Source organism: Anabrus simplex, chromosome 9, assembly GCF_040414725.1.
Source record: "Anabrus simplex isolate iqAnaSimp1 chromosome 9, ASM4041472v1, whole genome shotgun sequence".
Lineage (NCBI taxonomy): Eukaryota > Metazoa > Arthropoda > Insecta > Orthoptera > Tettigoniidae > Anabrus > Anabrus simplex.
In genome coordinates this window covers 3,409,270-3,434,000 of record NC_090273.1, presented here as the reverse complement: position 1 = coordinate 3,434,000, position 24,731 = coordinate 3,409,270, and the positions used below count along the sequence as shown (strand labels likewise).

At 40.2% G+C, this 24,731-nt stretch overlaps 1 protein-coding gene across 2 annotated transcripts in view; it reads right to left on the bottom strand.

The window, feature by feature from the left end:
* IFT57 (intraflagellar transport 57) overlaps positions 1-24,731 on the bottom strand; it is a 175,299-nt gene that overhangs the window by 10,930 nt on the left and 139,638 nt on the right. For both annotated transcript variants that reach the window (XM_067154084.2, XM_067154083.2), the window contains exon 7: positions 12,389-12,585. In XM_067154084.2, the coding sequence (XP_067010185.2) occupies positions 12,389-12,585 (197 nt within the window). The remainder of the gene's footprint in view (positions 1-12,388; positions 12,586-24,731) is intronic.

Genomic DNA, 24,731 nt, shown 5'->3' with positions numbered 1-24,731 from the left:
TTATGCGGGGAGAAAACTGGCTGGGCAGTATATGTACATTTCTTTACTTAAAATTATGCTGACATCTGTCACTTGTAACTGTACACGGTATCATATAAAAGATTAGAACGCATAATACGTATACAAATAGTTGTAGGAAAATACATAACGGCAATTCACAACAATAGTCACAAACCTTTCTTACAATTCCTTTATTTTCCTGAGGATTTCTTCTTCTTAGCCATGAGTTTGTCCACGGTAACTTTTCTATTGTTATTCAATAATATATTACAAAATACGTATATACATATGTCAACGAAATGTTTCAAACTATTTATTTAATCACTGCATGTTTTAAACATGACGTTTTCATTTTCCAGAACATTGTTGGCAAGCGAAATCAGATTTATACTCTGAGAATCCTCATGTAAAAACATTGGTAAACAGGTTTACATTTTGCAGCTCTAAAAGAGTCTGGTACAACACCTTTTGGTCCAGGGCAGGAGCAAGCCAAGGCCGCACTAGATAGACTCGGATAGACATTTTTTTGTCTGACTCAGGGTTGTCAAGTCAGGATAAGTTGTCAGCTTGATTAAGCCAGTTATTTATTAAGATTTAAATAAATGACCAGTATCAAACAATTATTTATTTTTTGTGTTTCGTCAAATGGGTTTTGAAAAGTGGTTTGTAAATTGCTCTTGCACAGCTTTTCAAGCATTATCCTACTAACACTGTTATTATTAGAAATTATGGCCTGTATCCGGAAGATAGTGGGTTCGAACCCCGCTGTCGGCAGCCCTGAAGATGGTTTACCATGCTTTCCCATTTTCACACCAGGCAAATGCTGGGGCTGTACCTTAATTAAGGCCATGGACGCTTCCTTCCAACTCCTAGCCCTTTCCTGTCCCATCGTCGCCATTAGACCTACCTGTGTCGGTGCGACGTAAAGCAACTTGGAAAAAAAATAATAATATGTATGCTACCTTATAAGCTATAGGCCTATCTGTTAATACTTTAAAGACTTGCAAAGTTAGTTCTTCTGAGAAATGTCACGTTAGGTTCTTACATGGAAACAAATCAACGTCTTTTTTTAAAGACTGGATGATAACATAAAAGTTTGTGCAGTTGTAGCTAATGTAGTGTTATTTTCTCCGCTTTTACTACTAAAAGCAACTCCCTCTACCTTTCCTCCTACCGGGCGATTTGGCCGTGCGGTTTGGGGCGTGCGGCTGTGAACATGCATCGGGAGATAGTGGGTTTGAATCCCACTATCGGCAGCCCTGGTGATGGTTTTCCATAGTTTCCCATTTTCACACCAGGCAAATGCTGGGGCTGTACCTTAATTAAGGACACGGCCGCTTTCTTCCAGCTGTTAGGCCTTTCCTATCCCATCGTCGCCATAAGACCTATCTGAGTCGGTGCGACGTAAAGCCACTAGCAAAAACAAAAACAAAAAATAAAACCTTTCCTCCTTTATAGTTCAGCTCATGTTTTACGTAGACTCCATCCAACAAGTTACAAAATCTTTCATGCTCCTTTAACAATTTTAGTTTCTTTTTCAAGTAATTCCAATGTGAATCATCAATACCTGAATTTCCCGTGCCTAGTTTTGCAGTGAAAATGAAATGAAATGGCGTATGGCTTTTAGTGCCGGGAGTGTCCAAGGACAAGTTCGGCTTGCCAGGTGCGGGTCTTTCGATTTGACGCCCGCAGGCGACCTGCGCGTCGTGATGAGGATGGCCCCAGTGCCAGCGAAATTAACCAATTAAGGTTAAAATTCCCAAACCTGCCGGGAATCAAACCCGGGACCCCTGTGACCAAAGGCCAGCACGCTAACCATTTAGCCATGGAGCTGGACAGTTTTGCACTAAAAGACTGTGAATAACCGGGCGAGGCATTGTAAGAAACAATGACTGTCTTATCTTCTTTTACGCTCCAGGAAATGCGAAAAATATTGAAGTGAACCATCTTATTAGTGTACAGGAGTAAGATACTTTCTTTGCAAAGGGTATATTTAACTGTTCCTTACAAAATTATAATTTATCAGTAATGATGCACTCATCAACTTCACTTTCAATTTCATTGATTATTTTGTGCACAGATTCTATTTTGTCGTGGACAGTCACTTTTGAGTTACAAGCAGGTCTAAACAGGAAGTTACAAATACTTTTCTAATTTGACCATTTTAATATTTGGCTGCCGTCACCTAATGCATGTATATCAGGGTTATCACTCATGAAAATATCATGTTTAATGGCTTTAAAATCAAGAGCCTCGTTTAATGTTAAGGAAATACCAATTTTTGGAATATTTTCCTGAGTCATATACATTTTGAAAATACAGAGACTTTGGCTGTTAAAATTGATGAAAACTTTGTCCAAATCTAATTTGCGTTTAATACTGAAATTACCCTGAACGTCATCGAAGTCCTTGATCCTGCCATATTCTTCCTCAGCTTTCTTTCTTTCCTTCCTCTTCCCGTTTTTCAATTTCTTCTTGTCATTGAATAGGATTTTTGCTCGGTGTTGGAAGATTTTTAGACATATAGGCAGGCACATTTTCAAACTTAGGAATAGCGTCGTTTGAGAGTTTTAAATGGTTATGTTTTACAGTTAAAATAGACTCATCAGGTCTTTTAACAGAATCGTCCCTAATTACGAAACTTCGTTGAAGTGTTTTATGCACACAACACGAGCTTGCTGAAGGGATGAATTCAGTTCCATGGATGGCTATGATCCACTTTTGTTTACGAAACAAGTCAGTAGGAAACTTAAACACTGAAATATTAGGCTGTTTTGAACTGTAGTTGATTCTACAACCAGGTATACAACACGACGTGGCCATAATTCACAATGTTGACACACGTTTAACTCATTCAACACCATCGATAGCCTCACTGCTGCGAGGTTCAGATCAGCCTACAAGTCACTGGCGAGCCTTATGGCCTGTCTATCTAGTTGGAGCCGGCAGTTCGTTCGGGCATTGTCCTAGGTGCCTTTGAACAACACTATTATTCACCAGTTGCGACGCATGAATGATACTCTGGAGTATTACTTACATGCCTCCAGTTCCATTCCCTATCATGTAAAATATGATTAGAAGCCGTTGGCGTGGCATCAGATGTAGATTTAAAATTCAGTAACATATTTGACAGCAAAAGTGCACTTGGTTCACCCCTACCAGCGCTCACCTCACTGTCACACGAACTACTTTCACTTCCATTCAATTCTTCGTAGCTTATTTCTATATCAACGTCACTCTCTTCTAAAAATTCCCTTATAATCGCTTTGTCACTCAACTCGGAGGCAGCCATGATCTCGCTTACGATGAGGTTGCTAAGATTCAGGTTATTTTTTCCATGGAATAACTGCACAGAAGTGTTTATCGAATACATCAAGAGAATAAAACAGTGCTTCCATCTATCAAGAGGTTACCTTACTAATATCAAATCTTCTCACAAAGGAAACCGGTTTGGAGCGGGGACAGAGATAAACACTATGCGCAGACGGGGAGATCCGTCTTTGTACCGGAGTGAAGTCGAGAGCCAGGACGGACAGATCCGTCAAAGTACGTCAAGTGGTTAAGGTGTGATATCTGGTGTCACATGCTCCAGGGTGCAGGGCGACACCACACTTCCTGCAGTACCATCTTGTGTCACATACTTTTTTTCTTTTTGAGACAAACTCTACATCTTCTTGTGGGGTAAGGGTCAGTTTTCAGTGGTGGAAACTTGAACAGAACATGTTTATTCACTTTTCCATCCAGACGTGACGGGGGGGCTGGTGAATGGAATGCGGTGAGGTGGACGCTAGTGATGACGTGTTGGAGAGAGCTGGAGAGGCTGAGACTGGGACAGTGGCAGGAGGATTATGACCTTCAAGATAGTATCTGGAAACTGTCTGTATGAACTGTAGATAGGTAATGTTTGTCTGGGTATTGGACTTCTGGAAGAGATGGAAAGAATTAAAGAGTAGTAAATAGAAGAAAACCTATTTCGGCCATTTACAAGTTTTTCTCATGAAGGGACATAGAGCAAGGTCTGAACTGTTTACACAGTTAGTGCTGTCGCTAAAATCATCATGATACTTTCAAATCTGTTCCAGGATAGAGGAACACTGTCTGGTATTTCAACATTATCGCGCACTGTTGTTTCATCCTCATCACTTTCACTATCTAAATCTGGGATGAGTTCATCACCAGATCATTTCAACAGATATAAACTTAATGCTCGCCATACTGTGTCTTACTAGTGGCACCAACAAAACAACACTGGAGGCAAGAGGGCGGGCCTGGGCAATTCTAGGGAGAAATTACTGATGGCTGAAGTTACACCAGATTACGACTGTCTACTGCCCAGTGGTAGTGTTGGCAGATCCTGGGACTAGGGATCCGTATTGACTGTGTACCTCGTTCAATTACAATCTAAAAGACTGATTAAGATGATAATGCTGCTTGTTGTTTAAAGGGGCCTAACATCAAGGTCATTGGCCCCTAATGGTACGAAATGAAATGAGAAACAAAAAGTTCAAAATCATCCACTGACCAAAATAAAAAATGTCATGAAGAATGAATAGATGGACACGAACCCCAAAAAAGAACACAAAAAAAAAACAGTGGACGACTCAAAAAAAGATCTAAATAATAGTGTTACTGAACAAGGGACCACTCATAAAGCACAATCTTGAATCGAGGATGCTTGATGTCTAAAGGGGTCCAAAATCCGGGTCAAAGGCCCCTCAGAATGGTACTTATCGCTTGTAAAGTAGAACCATGGTATCTGTCATGTTGGGGTACTAATCAAAAATAGCGAAGACTCATGGTGTTCCACACATTATGGTACTACTCACAAGTATTGTACGTCGCACAGGTAACGCAGACCCATGGTGTTCTCACACAATGGTGCCACTCATAGCCAACGCAAACCGATAGGGTTCCTCACCTAGGTGTACTAATCACGGGCGCCAGTATTCCTGTACTGTTCTTCACATAGTAAGTACTAATCACAGGCAACACAGACCCACGGTGTCGCTCCTGTGGGTACGACTCATGGGTACTGGAAACCCACAGTGACCCTCTCTCTGCTGCTACTAAGCACAAACCTATTGTGTACCTAATATTGTGGTACTACTCGCAAGTAAAGGCGACCCATGGTGTTCCCTGCATGACGGTACTAATCAAAATTAGTTTCATGGTTCTCATACAATCATCCCTTGGTCACCCCTTTTAGTCGCCTCTCACGACAGGCAGGGAATACCGTGGGTGTATTTTTCGTCTGCGTCCCCCACCCGCAGGGGGTAGAGAGAGAAAAAAGAAGAAAAGGAAGGGATTCATCACTTCGAAAAATGAAGTAATGGAGGAAAAAGGCAAGGGCCACGAAGGGCATGAAAATGAAAGACTCCCTATAGAGCGTTCCAACCTTAAATTGCAGTACAGCAGTAATGGGATAATTCCGTCTCTTTCCTTCTCCCATGTTTTGCGGGTAGCGCTGTCCTACTCTAACGCAGCGGGTTTGCCAAATATCCGTAAATCAGAATGTTATCGGTTAAAATGGGTGAATATCGTGTTATGTACAGAATTTCAAGGCGCATTTGATGCCGTTAACAGAAAAAGTGTAAAAAAATAATTTAGTGTGAAAGTGGTAATATAATGGAAAGTTTCGCCAAATGAAAAATCTTCATTGCGTAGAACTTATCATGTCATAACTCCTATTTTATATTCATTATTTTCCTAATTTTTTCACTGCTGGTAAAGCAACATTTCAGCTCGATGTGAATAAGTTTATATTTAAATTTAAATGAAAACAAAATGCAGTATATGCGTTTATTTTCAGTCATGTTCAGGGAATTTTATGTGCAGGCACGAAAAATTCAGTCGCTGGCCAGCGTCTTTCCTACTGAATTTGCATGGGGGGTCAAAGCGAGGCAAATGGTCTTCAGATATGGTAGTTATTTTTAAAACAATCCCGAAGTTCTTATCTTGCTTAGTTCTTAATTTGTAACAGGAAGAATATCTCCTTGAATTTTGGTTTCGCGCGTGACTCGGCTGGCTGTCTGGCTGGCTGGCTGAAGTACCGGTGGTGATCTCCCAAACATGCGCTTTTAGCATTTCCAGACAGTCGCATGCAGTGCAGTGCAGTGCTCATTTCGTCAGTAGTATGTATAATAGTGATTAAATACATATCAGTGACATATGTACAATTCTTGAGGAAAAGTGTATTTCGTTTGTGTTGTTCGTGAGTTCGTGCTCGTGCGTGGGGATCTAATTTCGAAGAAAATGTGCAGAATGATCATGGCGTGGTTAACGCAAAGCAAACGGTCTTCGGATATGGAAGTTATATTTAAATCATACCTCAAGTCCTTATCCCGTTATCTCTTAATTTATGACAGGGAGAACGTCCCGTGTGTTTACGTTTCAGGAGTGACTCGGCTGGCCGAGCTTTTAAATACACTGACAGCCGTGCGCAATGGTGTTTATTTAATCAGTATTATAAGACTGATTAAATAAAGATCAGTGATATATAATATTTCATGGTGTGTGGCCTCCGAAGAGGCTGAGTGCAGGTCTTTCGAGTTGACGCCGCATAGGCGACCTGCACGTCTGTAAGAATGGGACCCTACCTGTGATGAATTCTAATGCTGAAGACGGCACACACACCCAGCCCCCGAGCCATTCGAATTAACCAATGAAGGTTAAAATCCCCGACCCGGCCGGGAATCGAACCCGGGGCCCTCTGGACCAAACACCAGCACGCTAACCATTTAGCGATGGAGCTGGGCAAAGTCAGAGATAAATGTATAGTTCTTGAGGACAAGTGGATTATGTTTGTTGTGTTTGTGTAGTCTGTGTAGTTGTCAGTTCGTGCTCGTGCGGGGGGTTCTTAGTTCGAAGAAAAAGTGCAGAAGGATGTACAGTGGATCGTCAAATTAAAAAGAAACGTTCCGTAGGTAAACTCAGGGGAAATGAACGCAATATTATAATGAGTGTCCTGGATTAGTTCTTTAAGAATATGAATATGAGCAGTGCAGTCAGTGAAACAGCTAAAGCTACAGGTTGTTCCGAAAGAACAATCTATGCTATAAGTAAGGAACACACACATGGTCCTTTGCGAACTCCCGCAAAAAAAAGCAAAAAAGGGAAGGACGGCAGGAAAATGTAAGGAAAATTAAATAGGCCTATGATGAAATTGTGCGAAGTAGAGTGCGTCGGGTGGTTCACTCTCTTTTATTTGCTAACATACTACCGACATTGAACGTGATTTTCAGTCGGGTAAATGGAGAAGATTCTTTGCCACGATTTTCCAAAACTACGTTGTATCGCTTCTTACATGATATAGGCTTCCGTTATTTAAGACGGGGTAATAAAGCAGCTTTCATTGAAACCGATGAAATTATTAATTGGAGGCACAGATATCTCACGGAGATAAAACGTTTGAGGGCACAAAATAAAGCTATAATTTACACAGATGAATCGTGGGTAAATATTGGGAAGACAGTGACAAAATAATGGAAGGATACGACAGTGAAAAGTGCATGGCACGCCGTCATTGAAGGGGTAAATTAGGGACTTAGGCCACCGAAAAGCCGAGGACCGTGATTTGCCTTAGTCCACGCGGATAATGAACATGGTTTTATTCCAAATGTTGAACTAACATTTTTATGTCATAAAAACATGAGACATTTGGGCAAATTATGTGAACGAAGTAAAGAAAAATGAAAGAGATTTGTGGAAAGCAGACGAATTACAGGACGATGTCGACGATGAAAAGTTTTAATACGACTTTCTTCATCGTCCGGATCATCCTCAAGTTCATCTCCCGAACCCGGTTCATTCAAAGGGGGAACATCAGGCCTTGCAGAAATGATAGAATGTGTACGACCAATGTCTGAGAGCAACGCCCGTGATTAAGGTATGTTCTTTTATTTTACCATCCTACAAATATTAATTTATGAATGAATGAACTTAAAATTACAAAATTAAAAACGAAAAATGTGTGACTGTGACGCCCTGTTTGAGTCACACTCGAGCGTGATCTTCACGGGTCGATTTCGCAACAGCGCGCTCCATCTATGCTGTACTGCAATTTAAGGTTGGAACGCTCTATAGGCCTCGAGTTCTCTAATATCGTCGGGGTCGGAAAAGAACAAGAGTCGACCAAGGGAGGTCGGACAGGATAGACAAAAGTGAGGAACCTGGCACAAGTAAGTGGAAGCAATACCAGGACTCAGCTAAGGGCCCCGTGGTCGCCAACCCACACTCCCAAGTTGAGGGCCCCTTGGGCCCCTTTTAGTCGCCTCTTACGACATGCAGGGGATACCGCGGGTATATTCTTCGTCTGCGTTCCCCACCCACAGGGGGTAGGGCGTTTGGTCCGCAAGAGGTATTTTATTTCCCTCAAGTCCGCCGGCAAGCCAGTTAGGAGCCCCCTATCCGCCACCTGGGATGCGCCGATTTGCTGATCACTACAAGTTCCGATCATATTAGTTTCCTTTACTTGTTAACTGTTCCTCAAATTCGAGTTACAGAGTAGTTTTTGCTTCAAGGGAGGAAATGTTTGCTTCGAGAAATACACGTGAAGAATAGGACAAATGTAAGTTAGTTCGAGATATCGACTGTATTATTATTCTTATGCATGTGTCATAAATGAGACTGATTAAGTACATTTTCTTGTAACCACATGAATGTTTTTTTAAGTTTAAGATTCTAAATTTAACGATCAAATCACGTTGTAACTGTAGCTATGCACGCCTTTTATCCTGTCCTTTTTTCACTTAGACCGTGGCGCAATACATGTGATGAAATCCAAGAATTAAAAAATCTTCCTATTTTTTTATTCCTAAAAGTTGGTACCTTTGCTGATATCTAATGTGTGACCTATCAAGCTTGCATCACAGTTAATACATTTAAGATTGTAAACTCCTGAATTTAGGAATTATTTAAGGTACTAGCAATGTGGGTGTTAAAAATATATATTAGCTTTAGGTCTTATTAGCCGGCCCCATGGTGTAGGGGTTGCATGCCTGCCTCTTACCCGGAGGCCCCGGGTTCGATTCCCGGCCAGGTCAGGGATTGTTACCTGGACCTGAGGGCTGGTTCGAGGTCGAGGTCCACTCTGCCTACGTGATTAGAATTGAGGAGCTATCTGACGGTGACATAGCGGCCCCGGTCTAGAAAGCCAAGAATAACGGCCGAGAGGATTCGTCATGCTGACCACACGACACCTCGTAATCTGTAGGCCTTCGGGCTGAGCAGCAGTCGCTTGGTAGGCCAAGGACCTTCAAGGTCTGTAGTGCCATGGGGTTTGGTTTGGTTTAGGTCTTATTCGTTTTAAATGCGACCCAGGCGAGTTGGCCATGCTGTTAGGGGTGCACACCTGTGAGCTTGCATCCGGGAGATAGTGGATTCAAACCCCACTGTCGGCAGCCCTGAAGATGGTTTTCCGTGGTTTCCCATTTTCACATCAAGTAAAAGCTGGGGCTGTACCTTACTTAAGGCCAAGGCTGCTTCCTTCCCACTCCTAGGCCTTTCCTATCCCATTGTCGCCGTAAGACGTGTGTTGGTGCAATGTAAAACAAATTCTTAAAAAAAGAATTTAAATGCGACATTAATATTATGCCTCTTAAACAAATATGTGATCTGGTGTAACTTATTGCTATTGAATGTGAATGATGCGTAAATGTTTTTCTTGTTGCGTTTGCTTAATATAGAGTTTGGCGTGCTTCTGATCTTATTAATGATTTTGTTAAAAAAGGTCTTATTGTATCCGCTGTGTTGGACTATGGTGTAAATGGTGTTTAATTCTTTTCCATAATTTCACCTTGATAGAGGATATCAAGAGCTGTATAGGCCAGACTGTAGAATGCTGCTTTTTCTTTCCTGGGCTCTGGGACGTACAGAAGTGAGTTTGATAACGTTGCTTGTCTGAGTAGGTTTACGGTAGACGTCATAAGCGAGATTTCCAATGGACCCTTTGGTTGTTAAATCTAAATAATTAAGGGTGTATTGTGTTCAGGTTATGTTTATCCCAATAAATTGATGGTTATTTTATGTTTTAAATATGCACTGATACATCGCGATAAAACCTTGGAGTTAAAGTGACCATAAAGAACCCTAATAAAAGATTTAAAAAAAAAAAATATTGAGGAAAATAAAAGTTGGAAAATTTTATAATTTCTATTACCACACGCTTACAAATGGAGTAAAAATGAACACTGGAGGGCACACATACATAATACAAGAACCAAGAGATGCATTTTGTTTGTTCTAAAAATATCTGGGCCAGGCTGAGTGGCTCAGATGGTTAAGGCGCTGGCCTTCTAACCCCAACTTGGCAGGTTCGATCCTGGCTCAGTCCAGTGGTATTTGAAGGTGCTCAAATACAACAGCCTCGTGTCGGTAGATTTACTGGCACATAAAAGAACTCCTGCGGGACTAAATTCTGGCACCTCGGCATCTCCGAAGACCTTAAAAAGTAGTTAGTGGGACGTAAAACAAATAACATTATTATTATTATTATTATTATTATTATTATTATTAAAATATCTGCAGGGGTGTCAAACATCCAAAATTGTAAAATCTATCATATTGAAAACTACAACAACAATAGCAATCGCACAAGAAACGACAGTGAAAATAAAGAGCCATATAGCTGATGACTGGCGAGCAAATTGGTGATCTCTCGGACTTCATGGACTGTGATTCCGATCAAGGTGATAAATCAAGTACCGATTTCGCCTCAGACAATGAATGTGACTGTACATACATAACCAAGCAACTGATGACCAGGAGAATCCTGCACAGGCTCCACAACATTTTTCCTCCCTTCTTACACAACCCTTCTTATACTTTGACGCGAGTATAGGAACTTCAAAGATCACTCGAGATTATCATTAGACACAACTCTCTGTAATGGTCGTCACTAAGATCATCCCGTATTTAACTAAAGGAGTACAATGAACACAGTTTACTGTATATGTCATGATCTCACATTATCAACACTGGAATCGTTCAAAATGTGATAGGTTTTGTGGAGAAAGAAAAGAGTTGTATTTGGCCATGTAACTTAATTATAAGGGTTCTTATCATTATTGTTAGATGATATTCTGGAACATTTCCGTCATACGCTGACTTTCGGAACAGGGCGTGTGTCAATTCTAGAAGTATGTTTTTACTAATTTTGGAAGATGGAAAGTTCGCAATTAGGGTTAGGTGATGTTCTGGAATATTGTGAAAACATTGCAACTTGATGATGGGTTCTGATTGGTGGATCTGGGTGGCTAGAGGTAAGCTTCTCTGGCCTGACTGGTTACCTGGTGATCGGACCGGGGCCAGCCTCGCCCTTCTTAAGAGAGCGAGGCAAGATTTCGTGGCCTTTTTCGTTTCTCGTGAATCCAGCAAACGGACGCACTTTGGCGATCCTCCCTCCCAGGATGGCCTGCCTTGGGGTAAGCACTGTTGGTTTCTTTTCCACCTTAATTTAAATTCAATGTTTGTATTTCTTCTCACACAGGAGTTTACCCCTACTCTCCCAGACTCGCCACTCAATTATTAAGATGCCAGAGCTTTTTAGCTGGGCCTGCCTGTTTGCTTTTGGAGGCATTCCCCTTTTCTTTTGGTTTTGTAAACAGTGTAATTAGTAGATTAGTTTTTTTCCCCTTGGGGTTTGCCTCCAGTAACTTTGCGTCACTTGATGCACGCTAGGTTTCCCTCTGCCCGATATCATAAGCGTTTTTGGCATCGGAGTAGCACGATTATTTGAAAACGCCGTAATTTTCACTTAATGTTGTCATGTGGTTCTTATTCTGCAAGTTGCATTATGTTTGACTTAAAGGAATAGTCCTTGAGATATGAGAACCTATTTTGTAATGTTTATTTTCGAAAATAATATCGCAGATCAAGGGACCACCGTTGATTTTTCTAGAAACCCGCAACCTACGGATCCCATTGGCCCATGCCTGCTCCACAACCTGATGTTCTTTTGTTTATATCTTATGTTTTGGTTTGTGCTAAAGGTGTTAAAATGCTGTGTAATTTAATTCTCCTTTACTATGCGTCATGTAGCCAGTTAGTTATCTGAACACGTTGATAATTTTTGAATGTTTTAAACATGTACTGATGATGGCTCTTTCGGATTGTAATGCATTTAATACTTTCATATTGTGATAGAATGAGGAGATCAGAGCTGTAGGGCCGTGTTGGGCACTTACACTTAACTCAGACGGACGGGCGGTGGGTGGACTGCCTGAGGAAGGTCATGTGAGCATCCTGCTGATGCCGAAGACCAAGCAAAATGCAAGAAGGCAAGATGGGAAAATGTCAGAAAGTTGTTTATGGATAATTTCTGAAAGCAATGGAAACCACACCCCCAATCCAGAATCCCTCAATATCAGAACTGCATCCTTACTGCACTTACCTCAACATCGTGATACTGAGCAAGAACTGCTTCTAGCTGACTGTTGAGGTATTTTTCTCTGTTATTTATTTTATCAAGAACTTGGGTTATTTCTTCCTGTAACTTATCTAGCTGAACCCTTGTCGTTGACAGGGCGTCCTCTATACCTTTGCGATGACTGATCATCTGTTCAAGTCGGGATCTCCAATCTCGGTTATCTGGAATGATGGGAGGAAAACAATAAATTATTAGGAATAATTAAGGGCAACTGAACGTGAAACCTCCACGTCTCATGGCCCATTAACTCATATAAAGTAGAACCTCTGTTAACCAAAACAAGGGATGGGAGGGTGTTTCGGATAATAATTGTAATCTTACATTAATACAAATATTATTTAATTATTCCTCCTATTCAATGCAATCAATATCATGAGTGTTAATTAACAACTTGCTCCAAGTTATCTTTGGTAAAGGCACTGAATTAATGCTCATGATGCAGTAAATTAGAAGGCATATACTGTAACAGGAAATGCCCATACTCTAGGCTTGAAGAGCACGCACGGTGGTTCATCAACGTACCATTTGTTTATCATTTTCGCTGTTTCGGTACCTTTCCTATCTTTCTAAAACTATGTTACATGTTGTTCTTACCTTTTTTCGGTCTGGCTACTTTTCGTTAATTGATTACAAGTTTCCTTCGACGTGCACTCATGTCACAAGTTAAACGGACTCTGTTCGTATTTTCCTTCACTTTTGCGCTGCCCTACGTCATTCCTTCTTGGTTTTTGATTGCTTGCAGCACCTTAACATGACTGCTTACATCACTGGCAGCTTTTCTCTTGATTGGTACCGACAGTATATCCTTCCGCGCTTTCTTGTCTTTTCATTGGTTCTTTTCGTTATTTGTATTTTGTACTGATTATATTTATTAATTGTAAATTTTTAAAAGATATTCTTTCTGGGTCCCCTTTTTTCTTATTATTTCGTTATTTTTTGTTAAGATTTCCATGCACAGTTTGTAAATTACTTATGTTAGTTTTGCAGTACTATGTTGCGTCGCATCTGGAATCTTCCTTAGTGCTATTTAAGGGACATGCCCACTGGAATGCTTCGCCTTATCATTCCGGATTTGGCCGGAATCGCCGCTGATGTTCTGCAGCAGCTACTATGCTGTACCTTCATTAGAAACATATTAACTTCACGCATATGGATTAGCGGCTTTTCTTCAGCGTGCTTTCTTTGCTGTAGTCAACTTGAGGTCATTTACCTCGCCTTCTTCGCTCAGGTCTGGTTCGCTTCAAGCATGACTGCCAGCCAGCTAGCTGCACTGACGTGGCCCTGTCGGCCTCGTACTTTACATTTGGACATGAAAACAACACCAGCTTAGGGTTTGGTCTTTGCACCAGGATCTACTGAATTATTTTTAATGACTGTTTTAGCTAACTGTGCCTATGGACACGCTTTATCCAGACGTCGGCTGGTTCGTCTAGAAACATATTAACTGCAGCTCTTAAATGAATAATGAAGTTACTGGACAAAAGGTCCCTCTTTCTTGAACTTATTACTCCCCGGCGGAGAATCGTGTGCAAAAATTCAATTCCAGAACTGTTCTGCTACAGCGTAAATTTTCTCAAAATTTCTTACATTTAACCCTGTTATTTTGATAGCTTTACCTTTATTAATTGTTCATAGTTATTCCACTTGATTCGGTCTGGTTTTTAACCAGCCTTCAACGTAATTCTATGGTTAAGAGTGTAATCTCATTTCACAGCTGTCGTAAGACACAGTCCTACTTATTTGTCCTTATTCGCACAGCCTGTGGCAACTTTTTAGCTCAAGGCCAAGTGCTGAAATATAATGTAATCATTGTTAAAATTTTCCTAATTCTTGTTGTTATTTCTAGATCATTTATTTAATAAAAATTGTAACTGCTGATTTCCTTTCTTATTTCCCGAGAAACCCTGGAAACCCCTTCCGGCTTTCTACTGTTTTCTTCACAGGGCGTGCACGGCACATTAAATTGATGTGGTACACAGAGTGAGAGGATTTGCTTTGAATGAAGTTCTAAAAATTTTTCAAAACTGCTCGTTTTATTGTGAAAAGTACAGTTCATATCACCTCAGTACAGTAGAAGATGTTGCTCTGCTACTTCTCTCGGCACCGTGGAACCACGTATACTCCAACGAGCAAAGCTCTACAAGTTCTAGAAATTCTGGAAGTTCCTGAAGATTTTGGAGGTCTAGGGGTTTGGTTCGACGAGATCACTCACTCGGAAGAATAGCGTGAACGCACGTACTTAAGCCCTTGGACATATAAGACGTGTTAGTCTGAGGTTGTAATTTCTGAACTGAAGAAAATAAATGCACTGATGCTGTATTGAATGTCAATGAAATCGAAAACAAATGTTTCCTTAAGGCAAATAAATGGTTCACTTGAGAAAATATAGCAATTAACTTTCATGCAGCCGAATGCCAATGGAATCGAACCCGCACTCTTTCAACGTACGTGACACTTGGTACAAATTATTATATTGTTCACAAATAGTTCACTTAAGCTTTTACCGTTCGAAGAATATAGCACAATTATTTGTAGAGTTCTACAGCTTTGTGACTGTTTTGCATGTATTTACAAAGTTAATTTATCACTGTTGTGATGCTTCACTTTGATAGAGGAAGTTTAATGCTTTGCCTGTGAAATTAATTCTGTTCACACGCACTGTCATGTTCACGTTCAGACACGAATAATAATGCTAGTAAGGCTTTATAATACTTTATAATGCTCCTAGTCCTGGGTTCATTTAAAGACACCGTGAAACTGTAAGTTAATTCACACGTGGACTTATGTTTTCCTAATATTCAAATTTCATTTGAAAGATACAAGTCTTAATGCACTGTTCAAAATTCTAAGTTCACTATCTACAGAAATACTTCAATCACTTTGAATGCAAGTCCTATCGCACTGTTCAGTATCCTATGTTTACTATTAGCAGAAATATTTCAATCACTTTGAGGTATTAACACTTGATTTAAAGATAGAAATTTCATAATGTTCCGTAATGAACTGTATCACCAATTCAATTGAAAACAAGAAATAAAGTGGTTCAACCTATTCAATACAAGGAAATAAGAAATGTAAATATTACATTCATATTTGATTAAAAGCGGTACTGGTTTCGACCTCTATTCTGGGTCATCATCAGCCAAGTAAATAAAAATATAAAACAATGCATAGGAAAACAATAAGTGAAGGATAAGTCTTTCACTAAAAGCAGTTCAAGAAGCACTATAACACTACAGGGATTAGCACTGCGTGATCTAAGATCCTAAAATCCTGAAGAAGTTGAAGATCAGTCATTTAAATGAAGCACGCTGCAAGTTTTTGAAGAGCAAACAGAAACCCCCAGTCCCCGAGCTAGAAGAATTAATCAGGCACAATTGAAATCCCTGACGCAGCCAGGAATCAAACCTGGGACCCTCTGAACCGAAGGCCTCAATGCTGACCATTCAGCCAATGAGTCGAACGTAATATAGCACAATATGAAATGTAAATATGTAAATCTATATCTATTTGTCTGTACATTGCTCAGAATTTGAAAAGAAATGAGATTTTTTGGTATAAAAATGTTTTGACGGGGTTATGGAAAGGGGTATAAGTTAAACGTTTAATGACTGGACCAAACTTGGAAGCTGTCAACCGATTTTCTCTTTGGTCATGCCACATCTGGTTAGCATGCTGCCCAAGAGTTAAAACCTCAATGGGACTACTATTTGATACTTCATAGGCTATTTCCTTCAAAAAGTTTTTACATCTTATTACAAGGACTCAATTTTCAACGTCGGGCAACTGCGCTAGTGGCGCATATTTCTCGTCACACTTTCCAGCTCTTTGTATTTTATTTACTGGTGGTTTCTGAGAAAATGCAAATCTCCTTCTTGATTATCTTTTCTCTTTGGCGAGAATATCTGTCTTGAAGACACTACCTGGGCTTCTGTTCAGTTTTCTCCAAGGACTGAGATACCAAGAGGGTCCAGCTGTGTGACTCAGCTCTGCACATATACATCTTCTCTAGAAAGATCCTGCACTAGAATAGTTCACGTGTTTCCCTCCTGTAAATGTAGCAATGATGCCCATGCACCTAAAAAAAGGTAAACATTCAAAACTGCAAATACAAAGTTTGGAAAATGATTCTATGATAAAGCAGAAGAAGAAGAAACGTACAAAAACCTAATACACTTTAAAAGTAGGTAATTTACTAAGAATACTTTCAAGACCTTTCAAATAGATGCTCTAAGCAATTTTATTTTGTGTAGCGTAATATAAATATCGTCCCCGGTCAAGAAATTCTTTCAGAGTAGAAACTGGAGCTAGATAAAGATGAGAGTTCTAATCCCGTCCCATTCTGTAATCCAGCGTGTAGCTCTGAGGCACTGGCGTAGCCAAAGGGGGGGGGGGGCAGTGGGGCCGGCCCCCCCCCAAAATATTTCCTGAAACTAGAGCAATGATCAGCCGTTATTTTACGTACAGTACGAACAACTTAAAAACGTACGCCGAAATGTTAAGTTAACGTAGCGACAAGAATCTACTAGCAGGGCTCAATAGGGCCATACATAATTATCCATATTTGTACTGCTTGAATGAAAGGAAGACACTTAGGATTGTGATGCGCGGGGATATTGCCCTGTAGAGGCCTCAGTATTGAGAATGTAACCGTGTGTTGACAAATGTCAAGACATGAAGAAAGGGGCAATTAGCAACGGATTACTCAGTAGGGGGCCGGAACGTGACCACCGAGATAACGGGGGGCCACGTCCAGAAACAGTTGCAAGCTTACAACATCATGTCAGCTTTTGCATATCGGTTCCAGGAAAGAACAATGTCCTAGGGATCCTCGGGTTGTACCGTGGTTGAGAGATGTGCTGTGTTTAAGTTGCAGCGCTGGGAAGACTGTGACAGGATTGTGAGCTGCACGTTAGTTCCTCATTTTGTGCCATATAAGTAACTTTTTTGAAGAGGGACCGTTCTGTCACTGAGAAGCCAACACCATGTGCATCCTCGGTAAGTTATGAAAATGTTTCTTTACTTTTAAAATAGCAAGACAATCGTGGAGTTGTGCCTAAGTTCGACAGGTAGGCCTATATATTTTGTCAAATGCCCGGGGACTGATTGGAACCTCAAATGGCACCATCAAAAGTGCGGGTAACTATTTTGTAATTGGCGGGCGTGATAACTCAGTTCCAATAGTTCTATCTTCTCATCAGGATGTCCCAGGCTTGAATCGCAGTCGATACATGAAACATTTTTAAAATGGGAAGTCACGTTCTATTGATATGGATTCAACTTAAAACACAGATCCCGTCCCTTACCTTTCTTTATACTTTTGAGCCATAATCGCATCATTTATGGTGGTGTATTTTGAGTATCCAACCATTCTTCGAGCTTACCTTGTACCTTAAATGGTGAGTGGATGCAGTGGCGTACCCACAAAATAATTTCAGTGGGTGGGGTGTAAGTCCAGGCCAGTAGTGTGGATACAACTTTCCTTGGAAGGGGGTGTGGACATTTTTTTATTTTTTTGTTTAGAATTTGCTTTACGTCGCACCATAGGTCATATGGCAACGACGGGAAAGGAAAGGGCTGAGAGTGGGAAGAAGCGGCCGTGGCCTTAATTAAGGTACAGCCCCAGCCTTTTCCTGGTGTGAAAATGGGAAACCACAGAAAACCATCTTTAGGGCTGCTGATAGTGGTGTTTGAACCCACTATCTTCCGGATGCAAGCCCACAGCTGTGCGCCCCTAGCCGAACGGCCAACTCGCCCGGTGGATATAAAAAGAAAGCTGGTCCTACCGAGTCCGGTGACGGACCTTCAGTAGATATTGTTGGTTTTGATTGTTACCATGTACAATCATAGCTTCTGTACTCTTAACATACATCAGCTGCATTATTGAAACTGTTCGTAAAATTGATATCATTCTTCGTTTGTGAGGAAGAAGAATATTTATTTTTTGTCTTCTTAAAAAAGGAACCACTTTCGTACTACACTCCGTGAAGGTGACTACCTTCCAGGCCGTAGATATTTCGATTACGGGAGACTCAAGGAAAACTCTACTGCACCCAAACAAGGTTGTATCCTCCCGATCCCATGCCGTTCTTAACTCTGTCAGTGCTGGGATTCGAATGCAGAATGCCTTAAGTCAAATTCGAAAATAAGGAGACCTAAAAGTAACCAGCCGGTCCCACGGTGTAGGGGTAGCATGCCCGCCTCTTACCGGAGGCCCCAGGTTCGATTCCCGGCCAGGTCAAGGACTTTTACCTGGATCTGAGGGCTGGTTCGAGGTACACTCAGCCCACGTGTTTATAATTGAGGAGCTATCTGATGGTGAGATGGCGGCCCCGGTCTATAAAGCCAAGAATAACGGTGGAGAGGATTCGTCGTGCTGACCACACGACACATCGTAACCTGCAGGCCTCCGGGCTGAACAGCCGTCGCTTGGTAGGCAATGGTGCTTCGGGGCTGTTACGTCATGGAGTTTGGCTTGGAAAAGTGAACAGAGAAGGATGCGACACCCCTGCAAGGCTCCTTAGCTTCCAGCTAGTTCTTCTGTCCGGCCTCGTGCATTTAGGACAGTAAGAAAACGTACGCCTTAATAAATGCTCCTCATAAAACCTTTGTAAAAATACTAACTGCATCTATTTATAACAATAATCACAAACGCCTCCTTTTCATGTGGCTCAGTTGGTTGTGTCTCTGTCCTTCTGAGTCCTAGTTCGCAGGTTCAAATCCCAGCTTGGATCGGTAACCCTTAAAACGGTGTTGAAATGGCTACAGCTCAGTGTCGTTGGTTTCTGACACGTTAATAAAAATTATACATACGAATATTAGCGTCACAAAACTCTATACTACTATATTCTGTATCCCAGGCTTGCGAGAAAAGTAATTAACAATTTACTTTACATCGCACCGACACAGATAGGTCTTATGGCGACGGTGGGACAGGAAAGGCTTAGGAGTGGGAAGGAAGTGGCCGTAGCCTTAATTAAGGTAGCATTTGCCTGGTGTGAAAATTGGAAACCACGGGAAAACATTTTCAGGGCTGCCGACAGTGGGGTTCGAATCCACTATCTCCCAGATGCAAGCTCACAGCTGCGTGGCCCTAACCGCGTTGGAAACTAATAGGACAAGGTAAACCGTACATAGCACATGTTGTAACGCGTGTTTTTCTTTACCAACTAACAAAATATACCCATACGCTTTACATTATTTATTTATTTATTTATTTATTTATTTATTTATTTATTTATTTATTTATTTATTTATTAGTGCCCTCAGTACAGTGGCGAAGTTAGGGCTCCAGGCCCTCTCGTACACTGAGATACTGAGATACTTAAAATAGTTAAAACTACATAAATTAATAGAACTGAAAATACATTTAAATAAATTACTTACTAAATTAAAATTAGAACTAATTAATATTAAAAACTCTTAAAAATGGCTAATCCTCAGGAACGCACACATTCATACTTCAACCATTCAGTCAGCTGTCCTCAGCAGGTAGTCTCGGCAGGTGACCTTAAATCGTGATTTAAAAAAGCTAGTTTCTCTGACCTGAACTGGCAGAGAAATACATAATCTGGCGACAGTCACCACAACTTGTCTATTAACGTTATTTGTCCGGTGCAGTGAAATAGAAAGAATGAATCTCGAACGTGTATTTAAGTTGTGAAATGATGATAAAAAGATGAATTTAGAAGAAATATAAATTGGCTGACTTTCAGCTGCCACTCTGATCACCATCGTTAAAGTGTGTAGCTGCCGACGTTTATCAGACATCAGTCATGAGACAGCCTGATAGTATGGGGTGATATGAACATCGTACCCGATATTGTAAATAAATCGCAGGCAGGAATTCAGTGCTCGTTGAAGTTTAAGTGTTTCTTCTCTCGTCATGTCAACTAAAACAACGTCACAATAATCAAGAATAGGGAGAATGAGTGTCTGTATTCGTTTGGCCTGTAGCTCAAATGGAAATACATCCCTCTGCCAGAACTTCCTCGTATACTAAACGTTCAAAGTCTTTAGAAAGCACAGTGAGTACGGACATAGGACAATAGTCAGAGGGTGATTGTGGGTCTAAACTCTTAGGTACCGATATAATATTGGCTGTTTTCCAGACAGTAGGGAAAGTTCCGTTTAGTAAACAGTAGTTCAATATGTGCGTCAGTATAGGCGAGATAGCACCCATAATGTTATGTATAAAAGTAATAGGAATATCATCTACACCTGTAGTCTTTGATTTAATCGAGTACAAAGCCTTTTAACCTGATTTTCTGTGACTCTGTGAAACACGAATAGTGGATTGGCTGGAGGAGAGGGCGGTGAGTTGGTGCAGTTAATTTGGGTAGGTTGAATATTTATTCTACTACAGTAATCGTTCACTTTGTTAAGTGGAATGTCAGGAGTTGTCTGTCTCTGTTGATGTTTTCCTATTTCCAGAGCTCTAAGCTGGTCCCGTGCATGATTAGAATTTAAGTTGTTAGCTAAATTCCGAAAATATATACATTTTTTAAAATTTCTGATTAACTGCTTTGTTTGATTTCTTAAGATGCGGTTAGATTCGAAGTCTGTGTCATCTAGGGTTTGTTTATAATGTCAAAATAACGAAGTCATGGTGGGCCATCATTCTCTTGCCTTCATCATCTAGCCATGGATAAGAAGGACGAGAAACCTGTATTTGACGCGTGTGTGTGTATACCTTTGCCGCATTATTTGTATAAAATCTCACTTCTTTATTGCTTATCGCATGGTCATTATTATAATTACATTACCGTATTTATTCTAAACCAGAATATTGTATCCTTACTAAACGCCGGAAAAGCCAACATCTAATTTTTGATCAGATTCATTTCACTTGTACTCGGAATATGTGAAATGCTGCAGTTATGTTGGGATGGGAGTAACAGAGGTAGCCGGGGGACGGGGGGTTTGTCGCCCAAGAAGTCCCGACACCCCAGGAGTTTTAACGAATGTACTTTTATTGAGCATTTTATATATAATGTACATTAATATCACCTTACGGAGTCCGACTCATTGGCTGAATGATCTGTGTTGAGGCCTTTGGTTAAGACGGTATCGGGTTCGATTCTCGGCTGGGTCGGGGATTTTAATCGTGTCTGATTAACTCTTCTGGCCGGGGACTAGGTGTTTGTCCCAACATATTCATATTCAGACAACATACTACATCACCAACCACCAAAGAAACACACAACACTGATTACATCCCTCTATATAGGGTTGACGTCGGGAAGGACATCCGGCCGTAAAACAGGGCCAAATCCACACGTGCGACACAGTTAGCACCCACGACCCCATAGATGTGGGAAAAGCGGGGGAAGAAGAAGAAGAAAATAATTACTATTAGCTTCCGGAATCCGCACGAATCCACCACTCTTACTTGGATCCAAGGACACCCATTTCCTTTTTCGATATTCTACACCACCTAAACTATGGAAGTTTGGACACCTATCAAAATAAAATTCTGGATGAATGCCCCCCCCCCCCCAAACTGAAATCCTGGCTACGCTACTGCTCTGAGGAAATACCAATATAGTTGGTCCGTTACTGGACATTATCAATTTTTAAGCTATGGGAATCAAAATCTTTGTCATAGCTCTGAGGTGGCGTTCACGCCTCATACATCAGAGGTCGTGAGTTAAAATAAGTGCTTTTAAGCAGTTACTTTACTGGTTTATTAATTAACAACAGTTTACAAAAGAAAATATTTATAAAATCCTCCTATCAATACAATTCAAGTCATCTGTTAGATGAAGCAAAGTCTATACATGTTTCAGCCTAATCTCAAGGCCATCTTCAGTAGTAAAACAATGATTACATAATATACAAACAAATTAAAAAAACGTAATGATGTGAAGTGACAGTGATCATGATTAGTGAGTTAAAAACACATTGAGGTGCAAAGTCCTCTCGTCTAATAGATCTTGCTGACTGTTAAATAAAACACTATGCTGAGGAGTGTAGTGAGACCGTCAATACTACGAATAAAACGTGTAACATCTGTAATGAGAAAAAAGGAATATATGAGTGGATGAAGAACAAGTTAAAAATGATGTACGAAAAGAAAACTCATATGACTTACTTGTAACTAAAAGTTGTCGTCTCGAATGGAGATGACCGTGTCGGTCTCAAGTCACATTGACAACTAAGCCTGTGTGTGGCTTACTATGTATCTGTGTTGATGTGGTTGGGAGGGGTAATGGAGGGGGAGGGGCAGGGAGGGAGGGACGTTGTGATTCGCGGAAGGAGGGTGTTGATGGAAGGGCGGGTCTTGTTCTAGAATGTCGGTAGTGAAACTCTTTTTTATTAATGAACTGTTCGCAGATGAGCGGGACAAAGGTTTCCAATAAAATATTTTTCTTTTCGTTGATTTCATTTAAGTTATAGACGGGATTGTTATATTGGTTGATATCTATATATATATTCTCTAGTATATTAAGTAAGGGACCTTTCTGTTCGTAATGCAGGATCTTTAAATCTTGATCAATTGTTGTGTATTTATGATTTTTCTCTCTACAGTGTTCGCTCATGGCTGAGTAGCGATTATACTTTAGGGCATTAAGATGTTCGGAGTATCTTACATTGAAACTGCGGCCTGTTTGCCCAATATACGTTGAAAGACATGATTGGCATTTTAATTTGTATATTCCAGAGTTAGAAAATTTTTTGCTGTTGACAGTATGAGAATTAAAAAACATTTTTGTATTGGTGTGAACAGTCTTGAAAGCTATTTTTAACTTGTGCTTTTTAAAGATGTTTGAAATAGGATATATATTATTATTATTAAAGGTAAATGTGGTGAACTTCTCTTTATGGGAAGATTGTTTTTCTAAGGTGGTCTTGGGTTTATTTCTAAATTTATTGAGATTTTATTCACGAAAGCTTTACTGAAACCATTACCTTCGGCTATTGCATAAATGGTGTTGATTTCCTTTCTAAAATTCTTACGGGATAAAGGAACATTAAGAGCTCTGAAAATCATACTATTGCAAGCTGTCTTCTTCTGTGTCCCTGGGTGTAGAGAAGTTTGATGGATTGTGTTTATTGTGTGAGTGGGCTTCCTGTAAATATTAATGGAAATGGTTTTATTCTGATTGTGAGTAATAGTTAAATCGAGATAATTAAGGGAATTGTTGTTCTTGGATTCTATCGTAAACTTTATGTGTGGATCCAGGTTATTAAGTAATTCAAGAATGGTGTTGCTGTCAGTAATGTGAGAATCCAGGATAATAAAAGTATCATCCACATACCGAGTCCAATGTTTGATCCCATTAATTTTACCTATAATGTGAGTGTATTCGAGGAAATCTACGTAAATATCAGCGAGGATTCCCGAGGCTGGTGACCCCATAGGAAGCCCCTTCTGTTGGTATATGATGTTGTTAAAAGTAAAAAAGCCATTATTTAATGTAAACTTGAGAATCTGAATAAACTCTTCTATCTCCCCTATAGTCAATTTACTGAATTTGTAAAGATTGTTTTTTTACTATTTCGATGGTTTTATTGACGGGTACATTCGCGTACATATTTTCTATGTCAAAAGAGTGAAGGGTGTAATGTTTCGGTAACGTAAGATTTTTTATTCTATTGCAGAATTCCAGGGAATTTTTAACTGACGTGTTAGCTTGAAAGGAATAATGTGTTTTAAGAAAATTGTGAATAAATTGGGATATTTTATACGTCGGACTACTTCTGAAGTTAATAACGGGCCTTATGGGGACATCCGCCTTGTGAATCTTCGGTAACGCTTTCGCCGTAGGTAACTTGGGATTCATGATGATCAGTTTTGATTTTTCTATGTCATTAAACAAAAATAAAATAAGATCCTACCAATAGAAGAACACCAATAGAATACAAAGAGAGCTGAAAGCTTTAATTAAGAATTTTTTATTTTTGTTTAATGACGTAGAAAAATCAAAACTGATCATCATGAATCCCAAGTTACCTACGGCGAAAGCGTTACCGAAGATTCACAAGGCGGATGTCCCCATAAGGCCCGTTATTAACTTCAGAAGTAGTCCGACGTATAAAATATCCCAATTTATTCACAATTTTCTTAAAACACATTATTCCTTTCAAGCTAACACGTCAGTTAAAAATTCCCTGGAATTCTGCAATAGAATAAAAAATCTTACGTTACCGAAACATTACACCCTTCACTCTTTTGACATAGAAAATATGTACGCGAATGTACCCGTCAATAAAACCATCGAAATAGTAAAAAAACAATCTTTACAAATTCAGTAAATTGACTATAGGGGAGATAGAAGAGTTTATTCAGATTCTCAAGTTTACA